Raw genomic sequence first — 25,723 nt, forward strand, 5'->3', positions numbered from 1 at the left:
GTCAAAACTCTTGGTGAAGACTGGGCTAGGAGACCCAACTGTCCTGCCTCCCAAAGGTGCTGAAGTCACTGTTCCCTGTTAGAACCAGAGGGACTTTCCAAAAAGCCAACCATGAGTTCTCTGCCCTCAGAGAACTATGCCAGACCCTCCCTTAGGGGGTGTATCTTCTCTCTTACAAGGAAATATGCCCTCATAATAATTTTTAAAACTCAAAGAAAGGAGAAGCTGATGGGCGAAATCCCTGGTCAAGAAGGAAAAACAGGCTTTTCAAACCCCAGACCCCTCCTCACAGAGGGTGTGTGCAAACAGGCACCTCCTGGCCAGATTAGGCCCAGATGTGATTGGTTTGGCTGACACAGAATTTAAAAACTTTTGGCCATGAATGCCATAGTCCCTGTCACCCCCTCACCCACAGCCAGTGCCACTCACTGGTTAGCTGAGATCTGTTTCCCTCTTGTTTGCTCCACCCCCAGCTCAATAATCTCCTTGAGCTCTCAGGGGATTACCAGTACCCTCCGTGCCCAGGCTCTGACCTCTCCTGCTGCTCTGGCCTAAGTTTATACAAATCCTCCTCCTTTGGTTTAGCAAACAGGCTTGGAATGTTTTTAAAAGGAACTTTTACCAGGAAGCTAAAAGAAAAGCAAAATCCAGAAACGAGAAAGCAATTAGAGGGGAGGGTATGTATCTGCAGCACAGTTCCTCCTCCTGGGTCACGCCCCTCCAGCCAGACAGGCCAGAGTAGGGTCGTCCAGGCAGCGCCGGGCCCCCAGGCCCCATCTTACTCAGCCTTCAAACTAGAGTGGCCTCCAGTAGAGCCGCTGAGGTTTGGGGGTTATCACGCCCTTTCAGGGCCCTTTCCAATCAACCCTCTCTGAAGGTGTCTTCCTGTGACCCTGGTCATGTTCAGTATATTTCCTCAGCTTGAAGATTCTGCCCCTGACCTTTTCTGCCAAGTGAGAAAGATGCCATTACTGCTCTCAGTAGCTCTCTGGGGCGTAGGCCCTGGAAGCCCTGCCCCCGTTTCTCAGTTCTGCTGTCTTGGTGGGAGGGTGTTCACTAGCCAACCATGACAGGTGGTTCTACCTTTTGTGGAATGAGCTACTTTGTTTATTTTAAGAAACCATATGGTCTTTAGGGAGGAGGTTGGGGCTACTGAACGCAGAAGTTGTCTTCTCAGGAAAAGTTGCTAAGACCAGCAGACCCTGAAAATGCCTCAGCCCTCCCTTTCCTAAGGTTCTGCTAAAAACTTGATGGAGGAACATAATTCTCCCCTTAGTTACAGAACAGAGATGAGTGACATTTCCAAGTGTCAGCGAATACTCGCTCCATTTCTAGTGCAGGTAATTGTCCTGTATCTCCAGGTGCCTCCTGAAAGTGATGCTCCAGGGAAAGATCTCAGAACGCAAGGCATTGCCATTTTATAGCTTCACTTCCTGAGGCTCACAGTGACAGCAGTGTGCGGAGGGTGTTTCTGTCCCACATTTCACACCTCCCTCCCTTTCTCTCCCTCCCTGGGTCCATCTGGAAAGTCTGCCTTGGTGCTGGGTTGGGCCTCGCAGCCTCAGGGGCACTGCTCTTACACGGCGTGGTGGGAGTTGGACGGCCTCTACAGAACAGCAGTCCAGCGGGACTAAGGGGAAGCTCGAGGAGCCCCTTCCTCCACGGCCCACCCCTACAAGCTGCTGCTGTCCCCCAGAAAGACCCCTGGCTCCCCCATTTCTCGTGACCTTGTGAGTAGAAGATCAGGAGGTGGACTGCTCCTTAAGCCAAACAGTTTGGTTGTGGGATTGGACAGCGCAGAGGAAAGCAAGGGCCTCAGGTGAGCTAACGCTCTGCCCCTGAGACTCCAGGTCGGCTTTGCTCTGATTTTGTGTTGTTCGTTTGTTCTCACTGTCCCAGAGTGAGAGCTCTCCTAGAGGCCCGTCGGGTAAGGTGTTCCCAGGTGCACAGATGCATAGTCCAGGGCCCATCCCTCCCTTAGGGCCAGTGGCTGACAGGAGAGGGAGTTCCAAGTCTCTTCTTGGGGGTCTCAGGGACATGCCTCAGGAGAAATCTGTAGGAAAATCGGAGGAGAGTGGAGTTATCCCCCTGCTCCTTGTCTCTCCTGCCAGATCCCACGCTCCTTCAGGGCTCCTCCCCAGAACCACACCAGCCAGGCAGACATACACTTACTGCCAGCCTGGGTGCAGGACAGCTGAGATGATTCCTTGGGGGGGGGGAGTTCTAAGAGTTGGGGGGCCAGGGGGGGAATCCCCTTCCTAGCTGCTGGATGTGGTGGTTCTCCATGTCCTCTAGCCAGTCTGACCTCCACTCCCACAGAGGCAGGGAGAGGGTGGTGGTCAGGCAGAGGTCATCCCGGGGAGAGGGAGGTGATGAGGCACCTGTGTGTGGGAAGGTGGTAGAGATGTCTGTGGAGGATTAGCCTTCACCCTGGGAATCAGTTTAGGGCAGAAAGCTTGGGGCCAACTTAAGGCATACTCCCAACGCTAAACATAATCTAACCCCTGCTTAGCCAATCAGTCTTGGTGGCCCCAGCCCCTGGTACAGCAAGGCAGCCTGTTAGTTTCTTCAGAGAGAATATCTCGAATTGGCCTTTTGCTCATACATTGCTTTCACTCTCCCACTCCCTGGCATCCTCTTTTTTCCTTCATTATGGGCACTTCTGCCTTGGATAATTCTTTCTCTCTCATTCATCACAGCCTGGTTGTTTTTCTTGGGGGCACAGGGTAGAGATAGGAATCATATGACAGGTATAGGGGACCTGATAGAGCAGATGAAAGAGGGAACACCAAAGGGGCATGGGGAGCACTGACTGCCTCTGTTGACATGGAGATTATAGCCCACTCTGTTGGACATGTGAAGGGTGAGCCAGTTGCTGCCCCCACAGCCACAGTCAAGGTAAAAAGAAGGGCTTTGAAGAAGCACAGTAGACATAAGAGAGAAAACAGAACTTCCTACAGTGGGGAGAAATCAGAAGCACTGGACTATAGTCAGTGAAAAGGATAGGAGCCACCTTTGTGGAGATCTATGTCTGGGGGAGAGGGGTTTGGGGTGGGGGGATGGACCATGCAATTGGCTGCCTCCAGGTCAGACTTGGACAGTCAGTCCTTGTTCTCATGGGTGACCTTGGCAAGTTAATAGACCTGTTTGACTTATAATTTCCTCATCTGGAAAATAATTAAGAATATTCCTCATAGAGGTGTTGTTATTCAATGTATGTAAAGTGCTTATCATAGAGTCCTGGGTGTAGTAATCATTTCATAAAAACTAGCCATTTTAAGGACAATAACAAAAGCCATGATTAAGAAGCTTTGCCGCTTGGTTGGGGAGAAGGGGGTCTTATAGGAGCTGTGTCCACTCCAAGGGGTGGGAGTGGTCTAACGTACCTGTGAAGACGCAATCTACCTCCCTGGGCTCCAGACCAAAGCCAAGGGTGTCCACAGCCACTGCCAGGACTCGTGCAAAGTGGGCATCGGCAAGGAAGGAGCCATCAGAGGAGCTGACGAGGCTGGCTCTGGCACTGGGAGCGTTGTCCTCGGAGGCTGAGCCCCAGCCATTGGCCAAGGAGCCTTCACTGGGGGTGGGGGTGAGGCAGGGCCGAGGTGTGCACAACAAACCCCTCATCTCGGATCCTATCCCTCCTCCAGCTCTGCCCATGTCTGCTAGCTCTGAAGCTGTCGGAACACTGATGTACCCATAGGTGCTGGGGGGTGAAGGAGCCCTTGGCATAGGAGAGACACTGTTCCTAGGAAGAGGCAAAATGGGAGACAGTATAACAGCTGAGGTGGGTTAGGGTAGATACATTCCATTTGAGGAAGGGTGGAACAAGGTAGGGACGAGCATACTCTAATTCTTTGGTTTTTACTCAGGCTACTCACCTGGGGGTCTCCTCACCCTCACTGAGCTCCAGGCACAGGGCCACCTCCTCGGGAGTCAGCACACTGTCCTGATCCTCTCCTAGGGATGACAGTGAAGAGCTGGACAGGCGACTGGATGTTGGGCTGGGACCAGAGAGGGAAGAGGCCTGGTGGCTGGAGTGGCTGGGGGTACCGGATGAGATGAAGGTGGGAACGGGCGCTGTTGACAGTGGGAGGGAGGAGGGTGTTTGGGGCTCCACCAAGGGCCTGATTGGGGTAAGGCAGAGATGGCAGGATGGTTAGTGCAGTTCTTCAAGTCCCTGTTCACTCCCCCCCAGCCCTGTCCAAGCTCAACTAACACCCCTCACCTCCCCCAACCCCCCATCCTGCTTTTTGATCCATGCCCTCTTACTGGGTCTCTTGATTCTGAGTCAGAGGTCCATGAGAAGAGAGGGTTGCTGGCGGGAGAGGGCAAGTCAGCTCACTGGAGGAGCTGAGGAGCTGCGGTCCCAGGGCTCGCCAGGCAACCAGAGTTCGGGGCACAGCTCCTGCGGAACAGTAGACTGGGTATGAGAATGGCAGAGTGCTGATCAGCCCCAGACCCCAGCCTGTCCCCTGCCCACCCCTCCCGTCAACTTCCTGTCCCTACACCTCACCCATTCAGTCTCCTTGAGGACAGGTGAAATTTACGGTAGGGTCTGATAGGGCTCTGCACCCCACCTCACTGCCTCATTTCCTCTTACCTGGGCTTTGGGAAAGGTTCTTGGGGCCTTTATTCCCCAACTCCCAGGCCCAGAGCTCCACAGGGTGGCTGGCCAGGAGCAGTGGGGAGCTGTTGGCCTGGTGCAGCTCTGCAAAGAAGGAGTCAGCAGTTGAGGCACAAGTCAGGGTGGGTCTTTCAGATCCCACTCACGGGCTATATCTTCCACCTGTCATTTAGTTATGCTTTAGGGTCCCTGAATGCAAAGAAAAGAGAGAAGAACCTCCCTCCATCTTCTCCTTCCCCTTTCCTGCTTCATCTAGGCAGCTGTGAGGGTGGAAGGAGCACTAGGTTTGTAATCCAAAAATGGGCCCTCATAGCCAGCTGAACCATGCAGTAGCTGTGTGACCTCAGGTAAATCCATTCACTTTCAGAACCTCAGTTTCATTGTAAACACCCACTTCAGATGATGTTTTTCCCAATTATAGGTAATAGAAATAGATCTGAAAGTTCCTGGCACCCAATAGCTTTCTTTCTTTCTTTCTTTTTTTTTTTTTACTGTATATGTTCCAGTCTTCCTGACCTCTGTATACTCACATGGCTATTCTCAGTAATTTTGGCTCTGTGAAAATACATACTCCTTTTCTTGGAGAGAATCTATTAATTTCCATTTTTTCTCACATTGTGAAAATCTCACATGGTTCTGGCTAGCCCTGCCCTGAGAAACCTGAGTGCCTCTTGCCTGGGGAGGTTGGACTGTCAAGTTGTGCCAAATGAGTAAGACAAAAACGAGTAACCCTAACCAGGCCAGATGTGAAAAAGGAACTTTAAAGTGGGCAGACGTATTAGTCTCACCCAGAGAAGCAATGACATGCCCATAGATAGTCAATATTTGTTGAATAAGTGAGTGAATGATGGATGATATTAGAGATGTAAGTGTAAACACATACATACATGACTCACATAGGTGAATCACATACAAGATGGCAGCTTTCACACTTAGAGACAAAATGAGTGAATCGGACAGTAGAGAAGCTGAGGTAATGGAAAGAACAGACCCAGCCATGTACAGTGCTTCCTGATCAGGCCAAAACCCAAATGGATCTAAGTTTAAACAAGAGAGGAACTAGATAATAGAAAAAGAAAATAATAGTTTTTCCCAAGACTTCTCCAGAAACTAGAACACCAAGCAAAGGAGGAAAGAAACAGCTTTCAGATTAGTGTTGCATGATCAGAAGCTCAGACCAAAGACCAGGCAGGACCTTTGAGGTGGAGCTGTCTAGTCAATCTGATCTCAAAGACCTGGGAGGGGGGCTACCATCAGCAGTTCAGAGCAGCAGAGACTAAGACCCCAGCTGGGCCCTGGGAATCCATGCACAGTGGCCAGATCTTCTGAGCCACTGGGATGAAAACCCATCCAATGGCTGAACTTCCTCCATCAAAGTTTGCTTTTGTATTTTGGTTGCTTTGGTTTTTGTATATTTCCTTTAGTTGTCATATGACCTAGGGAGGCCAACTTCAGGTGCCCCAACTCTGCTATCATCAGCTTTATCCTATCTAGTGCTTGGCTTAACTAAGCTCAGAAACAGCGACACATATTGGTTGGCTATATGAAAAGGGAAGGGAAAAGGCCAGTCCTGGAAAAGGCCACATTTCTCCTGGTCCTTTTCATTCCCTCTAAAGGATTCTGATAACAAAATCCTCCTCCCACCTTGCTTGGAGTTATTGGATTTTAGTTTCAATGTTATGTGAATAAACTATACAATAAAAATGTTATCAAGGTTAGGCCAAATCTCACTGGCCATACCTGAACTGCAATAAATATTTGTTTGAATTAATGAGGACATATAGTGTATGTATCTGGCAAAGAACACTGGAGTAAGAACCTGATACCATGGGTGAGACATGAGAGGGCAGTTGTGATAATATCAATCATGGAGGAAAACCCCAACTAAGGTCAAATAATAAGAAAAAAGAATAAGTATGTTAAGGAAAATAGGGGCAGTGAGAGAGCCTGCCAGTTTTAGAAAATGAAGAACCATCGGTCTTGGACTAGGTGACAGCAGAAGAGCAAACACCATAGCTTGGGAAAAGATTGGAGGTTGATCTTGCAGGAGCTGCTCAGGTTCTGGGAGCCAGAGGTGGGCCAAATTTCCACCAGTCCACAAGAGTCACTGTGGTCAACCCATCCTGGGGCAGTGGTGTGGTGGGGCTTTGGTGAAGAGAGACACAGGTGAAGTGAGGACCTAAACCCCCAAAGGAGGTCAGGAAACCTCATGTCAGAATTGGACCGTTTCTTGAGAATCAACTACAGAAAACTACTCACCCTCTCCCAGTAGTATTAATGGTCTAAAAGGGGCTAGACCCTAAATTCAAGGCCATGTACTTCTCCATAGGAAAGCTGGTTTTAAAATGAGATTTATGCAATTCTATTTAACTCTTATTTTATTACCACTGAGAATTCCTAATGCAATAACTTTGAGGCAAAACTGGAAAAAATGCTAGCTTTGCTAATAGTTCAAGTCATAAAATTTTGGATATTGGACAAGCTCTTAATTACTCTGAATCCATATTTGTCTTAATAAACATTTGATTATAAATTTAAAATAAGTGGCTGTTGAACATTTGTAAATCTTACTCATAGAGACAGTAGATAGAGTGCAGGCCAATGTTCAGAAATGGGAGAAAAGAGTCAGCAAGAGGATAGGATTCCCAAGTATGCTTCCCAAGAGATTCAAAGTAGCCCTTTGGGGCAGACCACTCTGACTTCAGATTTGGGTTTTGCATCTTGCTGACATGGGACTTTGAACAAGTTACCCAATTCTAATTCTCTTTTCATATCTGTGAACTTAGAGAAATAACACCAAGTCAACATGCTATGAAGATTAAATAAAATAAATATAAGTAAAAGACCTAACATAAGGGTTGCTAAAGATACACAGACTATAATTATTTCTCTCTGGAAAGTCAACACAGATTACTAGAAGTCAGGAGAAATTTGGCAGAAAGAAAACCATCCTCTGGGAAGCAAACTGGGAACATGCCGGGCAGACTTGCTTGTAGAGCACAAGAAGAGTTGTTCACGAGAGCCAAAGGCTTCCTGCCAGCTCTGGTCACATCTTGCCAGGTTCTAGAATGACTAGTGTGCTGGTCAGGAACTTTCGTTAGACTGTGAGCCCTTAGAGGGCAGGGACCATATCTGGTATCTCTTGGGTCCCAGTGTCTGGCATTCAATGGTGCTTATTAAAATGTTGAATACAGTTGCAGAAGCAGGGCTCACTATGGGTGTGGCCAAACTGAAACAAGCACAATGTAAAGAAAAGCTGAGGCCAGCATACTCCTAGATGAGTGCTTTGGTGATGGGAATTCATGAAGACAGGAAAATCAAAGCTGTTTGTGGGGTGCTACCAACACCCAACTTCAAGGCCCCAGGCCACATTCCCACCACAATCCCGCTCCTGGTTCCTCCTCCCAGCTCTTCCAGGATGGTCTGTCCTCCTCATCCTTACCCTGCTTCTTTTTGGCCTTCCAAACCTCTGCGGGAGCCACAGAAAAGCGTGGGGAAGAGAGCCCCCTGCGGCTGCAGAAGCTGTCTGAACTGGGCCAAGGGCTGGAGCCCTGGGCCAGCTGGGCTGGGAGATGCCTCAGAAGTGGGGCTTGGGGGCTTGGCTGGGCTTGTGGGCTGGAAGGCAGCTCAGCGATGAGGGAGCCATAGAAAGTGCTGGTGTCAGGAAGCAGGGGCACACCAGTGCTGCGCGGATCCCAGGAGATCACTGCAATATAAATAGACAGGAGGAATTATGGTGAACTCAGCCTGCCCCACATCTCCCTCTTCTAGCCACGGAATCTCTGTTTCACTGCTAGTCCCTGGCCCCCACTGGGCATGCTTACAGGAGCGACTACGGTCTAGTGGGTCCCGGCGGTCCACTCCCAGCCGGCTGCTAAGGCTGCTGCTGCTGCTCAGGTCCCGAGAGCCAGAGGTGGATCGCCAAGTGTCTGCCAGCCACGGGGAGTCACTGTGATCCATCCTGCGGCACAGGGGCGTGGGGGAGGGGCAGGAGAAACGGAGAAATGAGAACCAGAGGGTGGCTAAAGGGGATGAGGCGATGGTGGTATAGGCTTTGTTCTGCTTACTTTTCAGCCCTTCAGACTCCTTTAAATCTCTGACCTGATGCCTCAAACTCAGTACCCTTTCTTATCCTGAGATCAGAGGAAGTCCAGGTTGCTCAGAGCTAGGAGGTATTAAAGAGAAACAGCTGTGTGCTAACATGAAAAGCACATGTATCTGCAGCCAGACAAACCCAGTTTGAAAAGTCCCGTCTGCCACAGCCCAGCTGTACTTGCCCTGGGAGCAAGTCTGCCAGCCGCTCTAAGCCCCAGTTTCTCCATCTGTCAAAGTAACAACAGGCCTCCCATGCAAGGCTGACGCTGTGAGATGGAGTGAGGAAGTGTGAGAACAGATACTGGCAGAGTGGGAGCTTGCGATGTGAATGTTGGCCTCTCTACCTAGTCTGGTTCCGTGTGAACGGGGGCTGGCTGCCTGAGTGATCATTCAACAACAGGGGTCAGACCAAAGCATTTCTCTGCTTGAAACCTTCAATGGCTCCCCATTTACCAAGAGAGAGCCCAGATGACTAGCATGGCTAACAGAGCCCTTGCTGTTCTGGCTTCCAGCTCCCTAACCTTAGCCTTTGTTCTGACCACCTCACACGTTATGCCCTAGCCAGACCAAATGGCTTTCTTTGTTGTGAACACAGAAGCTATTTCTGGCTGTCCTCTCTGGCCTTCTCCTTCTTACTGTCAGGGTAAATGTGAAATCTTCCTTCCACATTTCCCCACCCTAGTCTCCTCCATGTGTCTTAGACATGTTTCCCGACATCCAATTCTGGATTGCATTCATATACTAGCACGAATGCCTCCGTCTAGACTGAGCTCCTGGCAGATGGAGACTGTTCTAAAAGAATGAATGAATCTCCCTGAGGGATAGGAATAAAGTGTCAAGAGGGGCAGAGATAGTTCAGGGTAGAGCAGAGAAAGGCCAGTGAGCATAAAACAACACAGGAACACGGCAGCAGCTTGGAATCTTGCTCTGGCCAGATGTGGCTGGCACACAGTAGGTGCTGGATAAACTTCTGTTGAAAGATGCAGACCTGGGGTATGAAACCTCCCAGAGGAAATCTAATGAGATAAAGAGCGGGAGCACGTTGGCCGATGAAATGGTTATTTAGTGTAAAGCCTAGCCAACAGGTTTAAAAAGGCTGCTTTCTCTCTTAGCATCTTGTCTCATAACCACAGACTTGCTCTGGCAGCCAAACACTTGGAGCAGAGGTACAGCAACTGACCTGTTATTGAGCACAGTAAGACTATGGTGTAGGGACGGAGTGCCCTCTACTGGAACTGTGAGTGGATTATTGTGAAGGAAGATAGCTCGATAGGTTTAGTGATTTACCAAACGCAAAGTCACTGATAGGTGAACACTGAGTGTACAGAGAAAATTAGAAATTAGGCTGGTTCTCCCATGCTAGTTATTGTCCACTCAGGAGAATGAGTCAACAAGAAAGTATAGTCAGTATTATTAGTGACAGGTTGGTGATAAGAGCACTGGATGGGGAGCTTCAGAAGGCTAGCTGTGTTGCCTTGGGCAAAGTCATTTAAGTTTATGATTCTTAGTTTATTCTCCTGTCAAGTAGTGTGATAGTAGCATTATTGAAAGAGAAAATAATTTTCACTTGGAGTTGAGGAGAGATTCAGGTACTAGGATTCTGAATAGCCTGGAGTAGGGGAGTCTCCACCTAGTTCTCTGTCCCAGCTCCACTAACCCTTAGTCCCACTGCCCCTCCACCACCCCAGTCTACTCCCCTTTCATCTCTGACCTGTGTTTCAGGATGGCATCCTCACTGGTATATCTGTATAGACCTGAGAGAGGGCAGAAAGAAGGCTAAATCTAGAGTCCCTAGCATCAGGCTAGAGATCTACTCCCCCCCACCCCCCACTCCCGATAGTGTTTTGACTGAACCCAGGGGGTCCTGACCACCTGGAATCCACTTCACTCTCTCACCTGGGCCCAGGTGCACCCCAGCTCGGCGCCGGCGGTGGACACACACAGTGATACCCAGCAGCAGCAGCCAGAGCACAACACCCCCGGTAACAATGACCTCTGGACGCCTCAAGGTGGCTCTCAGCTGTTCCAGGGTCCATGGACCATTGTCGCTGGGTTCTCGGGTGGCTTGCTCCATGGCCTTCTCTGTATGGGATTCAGAATTCAAGGGGTTAGGGACAGGTGAGGCAATGAAGGTCAGACAAAGAAGGCAGAGCAGCTGAAAGTGTGGGGTGGGAACAGGGAGAGAGGAAGGTGGGAATTGGGGCTGAGGAGTATGGGTGGGACCAGTGGATAGTACGCTCACCTAAAATGAGGCAGACAGGGCTACTGGGCGCCCCAGCCCCAGCCCCAGTGACTGCAGCCACTTGCACACAGTAGGAACCTGGTGTTTGAGTGGCAATCTCCAGCTGGGTCTGTGCGCCTGCCACTGTCCAGTTGGTTGAGGGCAAAGAGGTGTTGCCCAGGCTCCACACCTAAGGACAAACAGGTGAGCAGCACCCTGGGGGCACCATCCCAGCTACTAAGCCCTTCACCTGCAGATTAGCCTCTGGGCCTGTGGTCATCCTGCCCTGCTGTTTACCAGGGGATATCCCCTGCCCCATGCCCCCACATGTCTATTTCTGTCCTGGGTCCTACATTTCTGACCTTAGCCTCACTTCCATGTCTGTCACTTGGGGAGAAGAACCCAGGTGGACTGTGAGATGAAATGAGATCAGGTAGGTGACTGCTCAGCAGGGTCTGGCAGACTCTTGCTCAACAACAGTAAATGTCCCTTGCCTCTCTGCACAGGTGTATTTCTCAGTGCCCAGAGCAAGGGTCCAGGGAAGAGGGAGGCCTTGTCACCATTAGGAAGTGATGTGTCAGCTTGTGGGGGTACCTGGTAGCCTCGGATGATGCCATTGTGGTTTTCAGCAGGTGGTGGGGCCCAGTTCACAAGGATACTGCCGTTGCCAGGTTTTAGGGTCACCTCCTGAGGAGGGGCACTGGGCACTGGGGGGAGGGAGAGAGACTATAAGGAATGCTGAGGAAGAGGACCCTAGGGAAAAGAGCTGTGATGGGGACACAGGGTCAGAGACCATAACTGATGAGAACAAGAGCACTGCTTGTATGACCAGGGCAAAGGGGAGTCCAGGAGGAGGACCTGCTATCCCCCTAGACTGGAGTGGGACAGTCCTTCAGGGCCCCCAGACAAGAAGGGACTAGTGGGACTATTGCTGGGTTCTGGGGGCTTCTGTCCCTGACCTTGCTCAGGCAGCCTTAGGAGCAGCACATTGCTGTCAGGGCCTCGAGCCCGGCCGGAAGATGGTCTCACTTTGAACTCGTAGTCTTGGCCCCATTGGAGGCCCCCAAGCTCTGCACTCTGCCAGCCAGCCAGCAAGGCCTCTGCCCACGGAACTCCCTGGCCTCCTGGCACTGTCTGGGTCCTGAACAGTGCTGTGTAGGTCTGAGCAGGGGCAGCAGGGCCGCTTACCTGGTAGAGTCCAGAAAAAGGTGAAGGAGTCAGGGGCTCATGACCAGTCCTTTCTCAAACCCTGGACTGGTTCCCATCCCAGGCCCTGGGCCTCACCTTCCAGCTGAGCCACACAGCAGGCCCAGACTTGGTGCCCTTTGAGGGATCTGGGTTCAGGAGGGTCACATTTTCTAACTGAATGCTCATAGCCAGAAGTCCCAGAGGCTCCTTGTAGTCCTGATGCTCTGTGGGGGACAGAGCTGGGGAGGGGTCTACAGCCCAGAGTGAAGGAATTGAGAAGTTGAGTATCCCTTAGCCATCAGGAACCCCAAACACCCAGGTTTCTCTGAACTAGAGCACTCCTATTTCCACTTTAGGGTGGGGAAACCTCCCCTCAAATGGGGTCCCCACCACTCTGACTCTTATGCCAGGTTGAACTTCACATACCTTAACCTCAGCCCAAACTAGACCACACTAGCTTAACTGGAGCCTCCCCACGCTGGCCCTGACTTTAGTAACCCGTCTTACCCCGAAAAGACACCCTGGCTGCCCGGCTCTCCCGTCGTCCTGCGTTGTTGGTGGCCATGCACATATAGATTCCTGCGTCGCTCTTCTCTGCTTTTACCATCAGCAAGGAACCCCTGGACACCTGTCAGGGCCAGGTGCATTGTCAAGTCTCCCATATGGGGAGGGGCTCTTACTGGGGATGGAAGTTTAAGGCCTCAACTGTGTTCCTTTCCTCTAATTCTGCAGAGGGCTCAAAGCCAGAAGGCAGGGCAGTCTGCCAGTGTATGTCCAGTAGTGCCCAGGACAGGATGAAGTATGGAGAAGGGAGCTACACTCACCACTAGCCGCCCTGGTTGGAGGGCCAAGGGTTTTCCATCCTTCCACCATGAGACTGTGGGCTCTGGGTAGCCCCAGGGTGGCTCACACTCCAGGGTCACCTGCTCACCAACCATGGCCACTGTGTCCTGAGGCTGGATCTGGAAATCCTCCTGAAGGACTTTGGGGAGGATGGAGGCTCTTTAGGGAGCACTGCTCGGTCTGCCCCTCCCTGACGGTCCCCCTTTAGTGTCTCCTACCACACCTGCCCCATTCTGCTTTTTCATTGGCTGGTATCCACTCTTAAGAGCCCCACCTCCCAGGTATTCCATCTATGCTCACCTCCAACCCAGCTCTCTTGTCCCATTTCTCAGCCTGAGCCTCCCTTCCCAGATATCCCTTCAAACATTCCCCACTGCAGGCATATTGCCCCAGATGTGCCCCACACTGGGCCTCCCCTTCCAGGCCTCACCAGCCAGAGAGAGCCGAGCTCCGTGGCTCACAGCTGTACCCAGCGGGTTGCTGGCCTCACATGTATAGATGCCCAGGTCTGGGGGTAGGGCCTGGTTGTCATGGGCATGTGTCCGGGCAGGAGGCCGCAGCACCAGCAGGGTTCCATCAGGTAGAAGATGGTATACGTCTGGGGGCACCATGCTCAGGGGCTGCCCATTCAGCAGCCAGCGGATGGTGGGAGGTGGCTGGCCTGACGCTCGGCAGCTTATCTTGGTGGGGCCAGGGCCCTGGAGCAGCTGGTCCTGTGGGTGCGCTAGGATCTGGGGTGGGGAGTCCTGAGCCATGCCTCCTGGAAGGGAAAGGAATGTGCAGCTAGGTCTGACTGCCAACGAGCCCCCATCTCTCTGCATACCTCACCTGCCTTCTCTCATCTGAGGGCCAATTCCCAAATAACAAGCTGGCTGACAGGGGAGAGGGCCTTTCAAACTCTCAATCTATCTGTCTCTCTGTCTTGCACACACACCTTATAATCATCATCATCTCTGATGTCCCTACTGCAAAAAAGAGGCAAAAGAGTAAGGGGGCCTCTTCTTTCCTGGACAGGCCTTGGATCGGGAAGGAAGGGCTAGGAGAGGCAAGGCCACACTCACCCATGCCGAGCAGAAGCAGGAGAGGCAGGGGCCACTGTACCCCAAGGAGGCGCGTTCCTCCAGAGCCCATGGCTGCTCTCAGGTTTCTTTCCTCATCCCAAACACTTTGTCCTACTGCTCTGAGCTCACAGCGAGGGAAGGAGGGGCAAGCGGGCTGGTGGTGGTTGTTTGTGGCTGAGATTGCCCCAGAGGAAGCAGCTTTGAGGAAACCACTGCTTCCTGCCTGGCCTTCAGTGCCTTGAAGAACTGGGAGGAGCCCAGAAGAGAGAAACTCTCTGAACTTGATCCTATAACCCCTGAGTCCAACCGCAGCTCTAAGGTTTACCTTGTGATTGATTTAGTCTGGGATTTCTTAAAGGTAATCCTCACACTAGCCATAACTTACCACAGCCTTGATCCTTTAACCCTAAGCCTCTATTTAAACCTTGAATCCCCATCCTATCTATTTGCTTCCAAGTAACCCTCACAAGAGTGGGACAGAAACCCAAAGGTGGGATCTCCGGGCACAGCATGAAGGAACCGAGGATAGAGGACAATGGGCTGTGGCTGAGAAAACTGAGTGGAGCAGAGTGGTCATTCCTGTGTTCATTCCGCAGGGATAGATGGGGCACAGGTGTGTGTGTAGGCCAGATGACAGGAAGGATTCGGAGGCTCTGGGATGAGCTGGAGATGCCCATCATGTGGTCCTATTCAGGGACAGGCGCAATGAGCTTCTGGGATAGCTTGGGCATGGTCCTTAACCCAGCAAGTCACTTTCCTTACCTGTAAGTGGGAATAATAATAGTAGTGCCTACCTTGACAGCTGGAGTAAGAATGGAATGAGATAAAATATAAACCACTTAGTACAGTAACCTAATGCATTATAAGTGATCGGTAAGTTTAACCAATATTGTTATTTTTATGAAATATAAAAATATTCATCACTGAAACTATTCAAGCATACTCAGCAGGGATATCTTTCAGGCCCTGAAATGATCTTTAATAGTCTTTCCAGCCCTAAAACCCTGTGTCTGCTGCAGACAGGCCTGTAGCTTCAGAACCTGCAACGTCAGTATGCATACCGCTGCCCCCCAAACCCTTCCCTAGAGAGAGGCTCACTCCCCTCTCAAAGCCCACCTCCTGTTTACAGGTCTCTTCCTTCCAAATCTGGAATCTCAGCCATTTCCTGGAGCTGTTCCGGAAAGCCAAGGCTGGCTCTGGGGACTCAACGGAAGACCGGAAGACCGTCCAGCCTTTGTTTCTAATTGTTTCTGGCCAGATTCTCTGTGGGGCCCCTAACCCAGCTGACTCCCTCCCTCCCTCCCCCTTCCCAGCCTGGCTTCAGTACCAACCACAGCCACAGTCTTAACAAACTACCAAGAGACAGGAAGGCCTTCTTCACAACCCTTCTGTTCCCCTTCAAACATAGACCAAGATTGATTAAAACAAAAGGAACCACTAAAACCTGAACACTTTCAAGGGGTCATACAATGAAAGTAATGAAGTGACAGAGCTGGAAGGATAGAAATTGGGATCGTAGAATAGCTTTGTAGTTCAGATGTGGAGGAGCTAAGGGCAGTGACAAAGTCCATGGCTGATGGCAGAATGAAGTAGAGTTTACAGGGTCAAGGATCTGTGGAGCCAGAGGGATGAAAAGTGTATTCATATGGACACTGAAGTCAGCCAAGGGTATGACAAGAAAGAATTTGATGAAACATGACTTTATGCACACACTGCCAACCTGAGATTTCCCAGATACAGAACCCCGTAAGCCTGTCTGACCCCTTGACTGCTTGCTCCCCAAGAACATTGCTGTTAGCAGCCTTTCGTTAGTCTCTTCTGCTTACACATTTGAACTTGGGAAGATTAACCAAGTTCTCTGCTAATGATTTAATGCCAACTTGATTTTACTCAAATGTATATAATCCAGAAAGATGGTATAAATTTCCCTCAGGAGAAAATATGGCGAGTCCCAAAGGAATTCAGATTCATGATTAGCCCTGTTCTTCAGCTGAGTGAGGATGGAGGCTATAGAGTGAGGAGCAGTGCCAGTGCTGTACTGCAGGGACAGAGCCGCAGAGGCTATGGCAGCCCAAGGCATGCCCTCTGCCCCACAGTCATGTGCCCTGTCCCATCCCATCCCATTCCACCTCATCCCATCCCATTCCCAGACTCTGGGGAATCAGGTGATAAGAATTGAGGGGGATAGATGGGACCAATTACTCTGACCTATTCCTGCAGATCATTAGGGCTCCTTCCCCTTACTTGATTCAATCATTGAGGACACTCAGGGATCCATGGAGGGATGCCTAAGAAACCTTCCCAACATTAAGGTGAGTCTGGATGGCTCCCAGAGACCACAGTGCTCATTTCTAGCGCCCCGGCCTATCAGCATCCTGATTGTTTCATTTCCACTCACTAAGGAAGTGCTGATTGCATGAGTCAAAGGGATAATTAGTCAGTGGAAGTTGTCTTTCATTGTAAGGCAGCCCTGCTCCTTGCCCTGGTGATGTGCAGACCCATTGACAAGTTTAGAAAATACTACCTTAATTTACCCTCTGGTTTTAAAGTTTTGTGTTTTGTCAGTAATTCATAGTTGTTTGTAAGAGGGAAGAGAGAGGACAGGGATTGAGAACCCTTCTAACAGAACCTCCAGCAGAAAGTTTTCCACCTCTGGTTCCTGGCTTTTCTGGCTTCTTATTTTGTGTTCTTTGAAGATGCAGACAGGAGTGTCTACTTGCCATGTTGGTGGAGTAAAAGGGAGGAATTCAGGTAGGAGTGAAGTCAGTTACACTAGGTTAAGATGCTTGCTCTACTGGAAAAGCAATCTTGAATAAGTTACATAACCTCTCTGAACCCCACTTTCTTCATCTGTGAAGTGTCTATATGAGGTTTTTGGGTAGTAATATGGAAGTGCTTTGAAAATACTATGTGTTAATTATCCCTCAGGTGTTCTGGAAACATCACGCCTCCACCCTGATCAACACAGCCAGAGCCAGCACAAGACACCTCTTCAATTAATTCTCAGATTATTTTAAACATTTTTCAATTATAGTTCACATTCAATATTATTAGATTCAGGTGTACTATATATATATATAGTGATATATATATATCACTTGTGAAGTGATTCCCCCTTTTTATTAAATTTTATTGGAGTGACACTGGTTCACATAACTGTACAAGTTTCAGCTGCACAATTCTATAACATATAATCTGTACACCATATTGTGTGTTCATGTCCCCCCAAGGCAAGTTTTTATACATCACAGTTTATCCCCCCTTCTCTCAGCCCCCAGAAATCACCATGATGTTTTCTGTGTCTTTTTTTTGCTCTATTCCTCCAACCCCGCCACTCAACTCTTCCCCATCTGATGACTGTCAGTATGTTCTCCATGTATAAATCTGTTTTTGTTTTGCTTGTTAGTTAATTTTGTTCATTAGATTCCAGATATGAGTGAAATCAAATAGTGCTTGTTTTTTTCTGATTGGCTTACTTCACTTAGCATAATGATCTCCGGGACCATCTATGTTTTCACAATAGGTAAGATTTGCTGCTTTTTATGGCTGAGTAATATTCCATTGTGTAAATGTACCATTCATCTACTGATGGATACTTGGGCTGTTTCCAGATCTTGGCTATTGTACATAATGTAGCAATGAACATAAGGGTGCATATGTTCTTTCAAATTAGTGTGTTGGGTTTCTTCGGATAAATTCCCAGAATTAGAATTTCTGGGTCATAAGGCAGTTTCATTTTTAATTTTTTGAGATAGCCCCACACTGCTTTCCATAGTGGTTGACAAATCTGTATTTCCACCAATAGTGCATGAGGGTTTTCTTCTCTCCATAACCTCACTAGCACTTGCTGTTTGTTCATTTATTGATGATAACTATTCTGACAGGTGTGAAGTAATATCTCATTGTGGCTTTAATTTGCATTTCTCTGATGATTAGTGACATTGAGCATCTTTACATATGTCTGCTGTCCATCTGTATGTCCTCTTTGGAGAAGTGTTTATTCAAGTCCTTTGACCACTTTTAAATTGATTTTTTTGTGTTGTTAGGGTTGAGTTTTATACGTTCTTTATAATTTTTGTATATTAATCCCTTATCAGATGTATCAGTAAATATGTTCTCCCATTTGGTGGGTTGTCTTTTCATTTTGATGATGGTTTTCTGTACAAAAACATTTTAGTTTGATGTAGTTCCATTTGTTTGTTTATTTTTTTTGTTTCTTTGCCCAAGGAAATATATCTGAAAAAATATTGCTATGAGAAATTTCTCAGATTTTATTGCCTATGTTTTCTTCTATGACTTTTATAGTTTTGTGTCTAATATTTAAGTCTTTAATCCATTTTGACTTTATTTTTGTGTATGGTGTAAGAAGGTGGTCTAGGTTCACTTTTTTTGCTCAAAATTTTGTTCAAAATTCTGTCTAATTTTCCTAACACGGTATCTCATTGCAGTTTTGATTTGCATTTCTCTAATAGCTAAAGAAGATGAGCATCTTTTCATATATCTGTTGGCCATTTGTATTTATTCCTGGGAGAAGTGTCTATTCATATCTTCTTCCCATTTTTTTATTGGATTGCTTGTTTGTTTGTTGTTGAGTTTTATGAGTTCTTTGTATATTTTGGATATTAGGCCCTTATCTGAGCTGTTGTTTGAAAATATCATTTCACATTTAGTTGGCTTTCTGTTTATTTTGTTATCAGTTTCTCTTGCTGAGCAAAAACTTCTTAGTCTGATCTAGTCCCATTCATTAATTTTTGCCTTCACTTCTCTTGCCTGTGGAGTCAAATTCATAAAATGCTCTTTAAAACCCAGGTCCATGAGTCGAGTACCTATGTCTTCTTCTATGTACTTAATTGTTTCAGGTCTTATGTTTAGATCTTTGATCCATTTTGAGTTAATTTTTGTACAGGGGGACAAACTATAGTCCAGTTTCATTCTTTTGCATATGGCTTTCCAGTTTTCCCATCACCATTTATTGAAGAGGCTTTCTTTTCTCCATTGTGTGTTGTTGGCCCCTTTATCAAAAATTATTTGACTATATATATGTGGTTTTATTTCTGGACTTTCTATTCTGTTCCATTGGTCGGAGTGTCTATTTTTCTGCCAATACCATGCTGTTTTGATTGTCGTGGCCCTATAATAGAGTTTGAAGTCAAGTATTGTAATGCCCCCGGCTTCATTTTTTTTCTTTAGGATTGCTTTGGCTATTCGGGGTTTTTTATAGTTCCATATAAATCTGATGATTTTTTGCTCTATTTCTTTAAAAAATGTCATTGGAAGTTTGATGGGAATTGCATTAAATTTATATATTGCTTTGGGTAATATAGCCATCTTGATTATATTTATTCTTCCTAGCCAAGAACAAGGTATATTCTTCCATCTCATTATATCTTTTTCGATTTCCCTTAACAATGGTTTATAGTTTTCATTATATAAGTCCTTTACATTCTTTGTTATGTTTATTCCTAAATATTTTATTTTTTTTGTTGCAATCGTGAAGGGGATTATTCTTTTGAGTTCATTCTCAATTGTTTCATTGTTGGCATATAGAAAGGCTATTGAGTTCTGTATGTTAATTTTGTATCCTGCGACCTTACTGTATTGGCTTATTGTTTCTAGTAGTCTTTTTGTGGATTCTTTGGGGTTTTTGATGTATAGGATCATATCATCTGCAAAAAGTGATACCTTTACTTCTTCTTTTCCGATATGGATGCCTTTTATTTCTTTGTCTTGTCTGATTGCTGTGGCTAGAACCTCTAGTACCACATTAAATAAGAGTGGAGAGAGTGGACAACCCTGTCTTGTTCCTGATTTAAGGGGGAAAGCCTTCAGTTTTGTGCCATTTAATATGATGTTAGCTGATGGTTTATCATATATGGCCTTTATCATGTTGAGATATTTTCCTTCTATACCCATTTTGTTGAGAGTCTTAAACATAAAATTGTGTTGTATTTTATCGAAAGCCTTTTCTGCGTCTATTGATAAGATCATATGGTTTTTGTTCTTTGTTTTGTTGATATGGTGTATTACGTTAACCGTTTTACGTATGTTGAACCATCCTTGAGATTCTGGGATGAATCCCACTCGATCATGATGTATAATTTTTTTAATATGTTGTATTCGATTTGCTAAGATTTTGTTTAGTATTTTAGCATCTGTATTCATTAGAGATATTGGTCTGTAGTTTTATTTTTTTGTGCCATCCTTGCCTGGTTTTGGTATGAGGGTTATGTTGGCCTCATAAAATGTGTTTGGAAGTATTGCTTCTTCTTCAATTTTTTGGAAGACTTTCAGTAGAATAGGAACCAAGTCTTCTTTGAAGGTTTGATAAAATTCACTGGTATAGCCGTCAGGGCCTGGACTTTTATTTTTGGGGAGGTTTTTAATGGTTTTTTCTATTTCTTCTCTACTAATATGTCTGTTTAGGCTTTCTGCTTCTTCTTCACTCAGTCTAAGAAGGTTGTATTGTTCTAGGAATTTATCCATTTCTTCTAGGTTGTTGAATTTAGTGGCATAAACTTTTTCATAGTATTCTACAATAATTCTTTGTATATCTGCTGTGTCCGTGGTGATTTCTCCTCTTTCATTTTGGATTTTGTTTATATGAGTTCTTTCTCTTTTTTCCTTGGTAAGTCTTGCCAAAGGTTTGTCAATTTTGTTGATCTTTTCAAAGAACCAGCTCCTTGTTCTATTAATTTTTTTCTATAGTTTTTCTGTTCTCTATTTCATTTATTTCTGCTCTGATTTTTATTATCTCCTTTCTTCGGCTGGTTTTGGGTTTTCTTTGTTCTTCTTTTTCTAGTTCCTTAAGGTGGGAAGTTAAGTGGTTCACTTGGGCTCTCTCTTGTTTGTTCATATATGCCTGAAGTGATATGAACTTCCCTCTTATCACTGCTTTTGCTGCATCCCATAGATTCTGATATGTCGTATTGTCATTTTCATTAGTCTGTATATATCATTTGATCTCTGCACTTATTTCTTCTTTGACCCATTCATTTTTTAAAAGTATGTTGTTTAGTTTCCACATTTTTGTGGGATTTTTTTCCTCTTTTTTGCAGTTGAATTCTAGTTTCAAGGCTTTATGATCAGAAAATATGCTTGGTACAACTTCGATTTTTCTGAATTTGCTGATGTTGTTTTTGTGGCCCAACATATGGTCAATTCTTGAGAATAATCCATGTACACTGGAGAAAAATGTATCCTCAGTCACTTTGGGATGAAATGTCCTGTAGATGTCTATCATATCCAGGTGCTCTAGTGTTTTGTTTAAGGCCACTATGTCTTTGTTGATTCTCTGTTTGGATAACCGATCTAGAGCTGCCAGCGGTGTATTGAGGTCTCCAAGTATGATTGTATTTTTGTCAGTTTTTATTTTAAGATCAATAAGTAGCTGTCTTATATATTTTGGTGCTCCTTGGTTTGGTGCATATATATTAAGAATTGTTATGTCTTCTTGATTCAGTGTCCCCTTAGCCATTATGAAATGGCCATTTTTGTCTTTGAGTACTTTTCCTGTCTTGTAGTCAGCGTTATCCGATATGAGTATTGCTACACCTGCTTTTTTTTGGATGTTATTTGCTTGGAGTATTGTTTTCCAGCCTTTCACTTTGAATTTGTTTTTATCCTTGTTACTTAGATGAGTTTCCTGTAGGCAGCATACAGTTGGATTTTCTTTTTTAATCCATTCTGCTACTCTGTGCCTTTTTATTGGTGAGTTTAAACCGTTTACATTTAGTGTAATTATTGACACTTGTGAGTTCCCTATTGCCATTTTATAGATTGCTTTCTGTTAGTTTTGTGTCTTGTTTGATCCTTCTCTTTCGTTTTTCTATCTATTGTTTTTATTTGGTTGTATTCCATACATCTTTCCTCTGTTGCTATCTTTTTTATCTCATGTGCTTCTGTGGTGGTTTTTTCTTTTTTTTTCTTTTTTTTTTTATATATATATATATATTTTTTTTTTTATAATTTTATTTTTTTAATGGGGTGACATCAATAAATCAGGATACATATATTCAAAGATAACAAGTCCAGGTTATCTTGTCATTCAATTATGTTGCATACCCACCACCCAAAGTCAGATTGTCCTCTGTCACCTTCTATCTTGTTTTCTTTGTGCCCCTCCCACCCCCTATCCCTCTCCCATTCCCCCCTCCCCCCCGTAACCACCACACTCTTATCAATGTCTCTTAGTTTCACTATTATGTCCCACCTACGTATGGAATAATACAGTTCCTGTTTTTTTCTGATTTACTTATTTCGCTTCGTATCATGTTATCAAGATCCCACCATTTTGCTGTAAATGTTCCGATGTCATCATTTCTTATGGCTGAGTAGTATTCCATAGTGTATATGTGCCACATCTTCTTTATCCAGTCATCTATTGATGGGCTTTTTGGTTGTTTCCATGTCCTGGCCACTGTGAACAATGCTGCAATAAACATGGGGCTGCATGTGTCTTTCCGTATCAATGTTTCTGAGTTTTGGGGATATATACCCAGTAGAGGGATTGCTGGGTCATAAGGTAGTTCTATTTTCAGTTTTTTGAGGAACCACCATACTTTCTTCCATAATGGTTGTACTACTTTACATTCCCACCAACAGTGGATGAGGGTTCCTTTTTCTCCACAGCCTCTCCAACATTTGCTATTACCTGACTTGCTAATAACAGCTAATCGAACAGGTGTGAGGTGGTATCTCATTGCCGTTTTGATTTGCATTTCTTTAATAGCTAAAGAAGATGAGCATCTTTTCATATATCTGTTGGCCATTTGTATTTCTTCCTGGGAGAAGTGTCTATTCATATCCTCTTCCCATTTTTTTATGGGATTGTTTGTTTGTTTGTTGTTGAGTTTTACGAGTTCTTTGTATATTTTGGATATTAGGCCCTTATCTGAGCTGTTGTTTGAAAATATCATTTCCCATTTAGTTGGCTTTCTGTTTATTTTGTTATCAGTTTCCCTTGCTGAGCAAAAACTTCTTAGTCTGATGTAGTCCCATTCATTAATTTTTGCCTTCACTTCTCTTGCCATTGGAGTCAAATTCATAAAATGCTCTTTAAAACCCAGGTCTATGAGTTGAGTACCTATGTCTTCTTCTATGTACTTAATTGTTTCAGGTCTTATGTTTAGATCTTTGATCCATTTTGATTTAATTTTTGTACAGGGGGAGAGACTGTAGTCCAGTTTCATTCTTTTGCATGTGGCTTTCCAGTTTTCCCAGCACCATTTATTGAAGAGGCTTTCTTTTCTCCATTGTGTGTTGTTGGCCCCTTTATCAAAAATTATTTGACTATGTATATGTGGTTTTATTTCTGGACTTTCTATTCTGTTCCATTGGTCTGAGTGTCTATTTTTCTGCCAATACCATGCTGTTTTGATTGTCGTGGCCCTATAATAGAGTTTGAAGTCAGGTATTGTTATGCCCCCAGCTTCATTCTTTTTCTTTAGGATTGCTTTGGCTATTCGGGGTTTTTTATAGTTCCATATAAATCTGATGATTTTTTGCTCTATTTCTTTAAAAAATGTCATTGGAATTTTGATGGGAATTGCATTAAATTTGTATATTGCTTTGGGTAATATAGCCATCTTGATTATATTTATTCTTCCTAGCCAAGAACAAGGTATATTCTTCCATCTCATTATATCTTTTTCGATTTCCCTTAACAATGGTTTATAGTTTTCATTATATAAGTCCTTTACATTCTTTGTTATGTTTATTCCTAAGTATTTTATTTTTTTTGTTGCAATCGTGAAGGGGATTATTCTTTTGAGTTCCTTCTCAGTTGTTTCATTGTTGGCATATAGAAAGGCTATTGACTTCTGTATGTTAATTTTGTATCCTGCGACCTTACTGTATTGGCTTATTGTTTCTAGTAGTCTTTTTGTGGATTCTTTGGGGTTTGTGGTGGTTTTTTCAATGGTGGTTACCTTTGAGTAATGAAAAGGGTCCCTACCCTGTTCATTGTAGTGAACTGTTTTGTGAGTACTTTTGCATTCCATTGTCCTTTGCTACTGTTAATTTCCATCTTCTCCCCCCCTTTCTTTTTGTTGTTGTCACAGTTTAAATTTGGTTTTATTGTGTTCTTCTTGGAGCTTTTACTTGTGGCTCTGTTTTTTTTTTTTTGTTCTTTGTATCTGATTGGAGAACCCCCTTTAGTAATTCCTGGATTGGGGGTTTTCTGATGATAAATTCCCTCATCTTTTCTGTATCTGTGAATGTTTTTATTTCTCCTTCATATTTGAAGGATAGCTTTGATGGGTATAGTATTCGTGGCTGAAAGTTCCTCTCTTTCAGGACTTTAAATATTGGGGTCCACTCTCTTCTAGCTTGTAGAGTTTCTGCTGAGAAATCTGATGATAATCTAATGGGCCTTCCTTTATATGTTGTATTCTTCTTTTCCCTGGCTGCCTTGAGAATTTTTTCTTTGCTGTTGGTTTGTGTCAATTTCATTATGATATGCCTTGGAGTAGGTTTGTTGGGGTTAAGAAAACTCGGAGTTCTATTTTCTTCTTGAACTTGAGGCTTTAGTTCTTTCCACAGGCTTGGGAAGTTCTCATCTATTATTTGTTTGAGTATGTTCTCCATTCCATTTTCTCTCTCTTCTCCCTCTGATATACCTATTATTCTTATGTTATTCTTTTTGATGGGGTCAGATAATTCTTGTAGGGCTATCTCATTTTTATAAATTTTTGAGTCTCTTTCTTCTTCTCTCTGTTGTGCCTCAAGTTGCTTGTCTTCTATTTCACTAATCCTCTCTTCTATCTGACCTGTTCTATTAGCTAGGCTTGTTACTTTGTTTTTCAGCTCATGAATTGAGTTTTTTATCTCTGTTTGATTTGTTTTTATAGTTTCAATTTCCTTGGACATATATTCTTTGTGTTCATTGAGTTGTTTTCTGAGCTCCCTAAATTGCCTTTCTGTGTTTTCTTGTATATCTCAGAGGATTTTTAGGATTTCTATCTTGAATTCTCTGTCATTTAGCTCCAAGGTTTCCAATATATTAAATTCTTTTTCCATAGATTTTTCCTCATCTAGCTGTGTTACCTCTCTTTCTTTTGTATCCATGATATTTGATTTTCTCTTCCTTAATGGCATCTGAGGGTGGTTTTGTTGATAGTATTAATGAGATTTAATAAAGAATAAAACATTAAAAAAATAAAAAATCAAAAAGAGTTTTTTTTAAAAAATTAATAATGAAATAAAGAAAAATAAAATAAAATAAAAATTAAAAAAAAGGAAATTATTCCCCCCCTCCTTTTTTCCTCTCCTTTCCTCTCCCCTCTTTCTTGAGAAAATCTTGTGGTGAACTGTGAATTATAACAAACAATGCCTGTAATGCAGGGCCTGAATTGGGGAAAAGTAATAAAGGGGAAAATAAAAAGAAAAAAAAAGAAAAAAAGGGGGTATGGACCCACAAAAAGCAAATAAGGAAAAAATTTGGGTCAAGAATAAAATGATTTGCTTTTAGGTGTTGGTTGACTAAGAGTTATGATGAGAGGAATAAGAGGAAAACAGAAAAATGGGGGGACAAATTAAAAAATTACTATTGCATTTAGTGGAACAAGAACTAGATAAAATGGAGAGCCAGGGATGGGAGCACTGCTAGTGAGTTGAAAAGGTGAAGTAAAAACCCCCCAAAATGCCACAAACATAAGTTTGAGTCCCAGATAAGATAATTTTTTGTTATTGAGG

The 25,723-nt window shown here is 44.9% G+C and overlaps 1 protein-coding gene across 2 annotated transcripts; it reads right to left on the reverse strand.

Annotated features, from left to right (window-relative positions):
• Window positions 1–660: 660 nt before the first annotated feature.
• Window positions 661–14,181, reverse strand: ROBO4 (roundabout guidance receptor 4). Of its 2 annotated transcripts, XM_066259619.1 has the most exons (18): window positions 14,033–14,181; window positions 13,402–13,731; window positions 12,953–13,110; window positions 12,636–12,756; window positions 12,225–12,379; window positions 11,900–12,128; window positions 11,535–11,647; window positions 10,962–11,130; window positions 10,616–10,801; window positions 10,431–10,473; window positions 8,449–8,585; window positions 8,067–8,330; window positions 4,601–4,708; window positions 4,270–4,405; window positions 3,879–4,124; window positions 3,387–3,745; window positions 2,173–2,381; window positions 661–2,053 (listed from the first exon to the last, which is right to left on the reverse strand). In XM_066259619.1, the coding sequence occupies exons 1-17, from the start codon at window positions 14,100–14,102 to the stop codon at window positions 2,224–2,226; spliced, it is 2,982 nt and encodes a 993-aa protein (XP_066115716.1). In that variant the 5' UTR covers window positions 14,103–14,181; the 3' UTR covers window positions 661–2,053; window positions 2,173–2,223. The 2 variants fall into 2 exon arrangements, with proteins under 2 accessions (XP_066115716.1, XP_066115717.1); XM_066259620.1 differs by lacking the exon at window positions 2,173–2,381.
• Between the last annotated feature and the right edge of the window lie 11,542 nt (window positions 14,182–25,723).

This window comes from Saccopteryx bilineata, chromosome 2, assembly GCF_036850765.1.
Source record: "Saccopteryx bilineata isolate mSacBil1 chromosome 2, mSacBil1_pri_phased_curated, whole genome shotgun sequence".
NCBI classification, from domain to species: Eukaryota; Metazoa; Chordata; class Mammalia; order Chiroptera; family Emballonuridae; genus Saccopteryx; species Saccopteryx bilineata.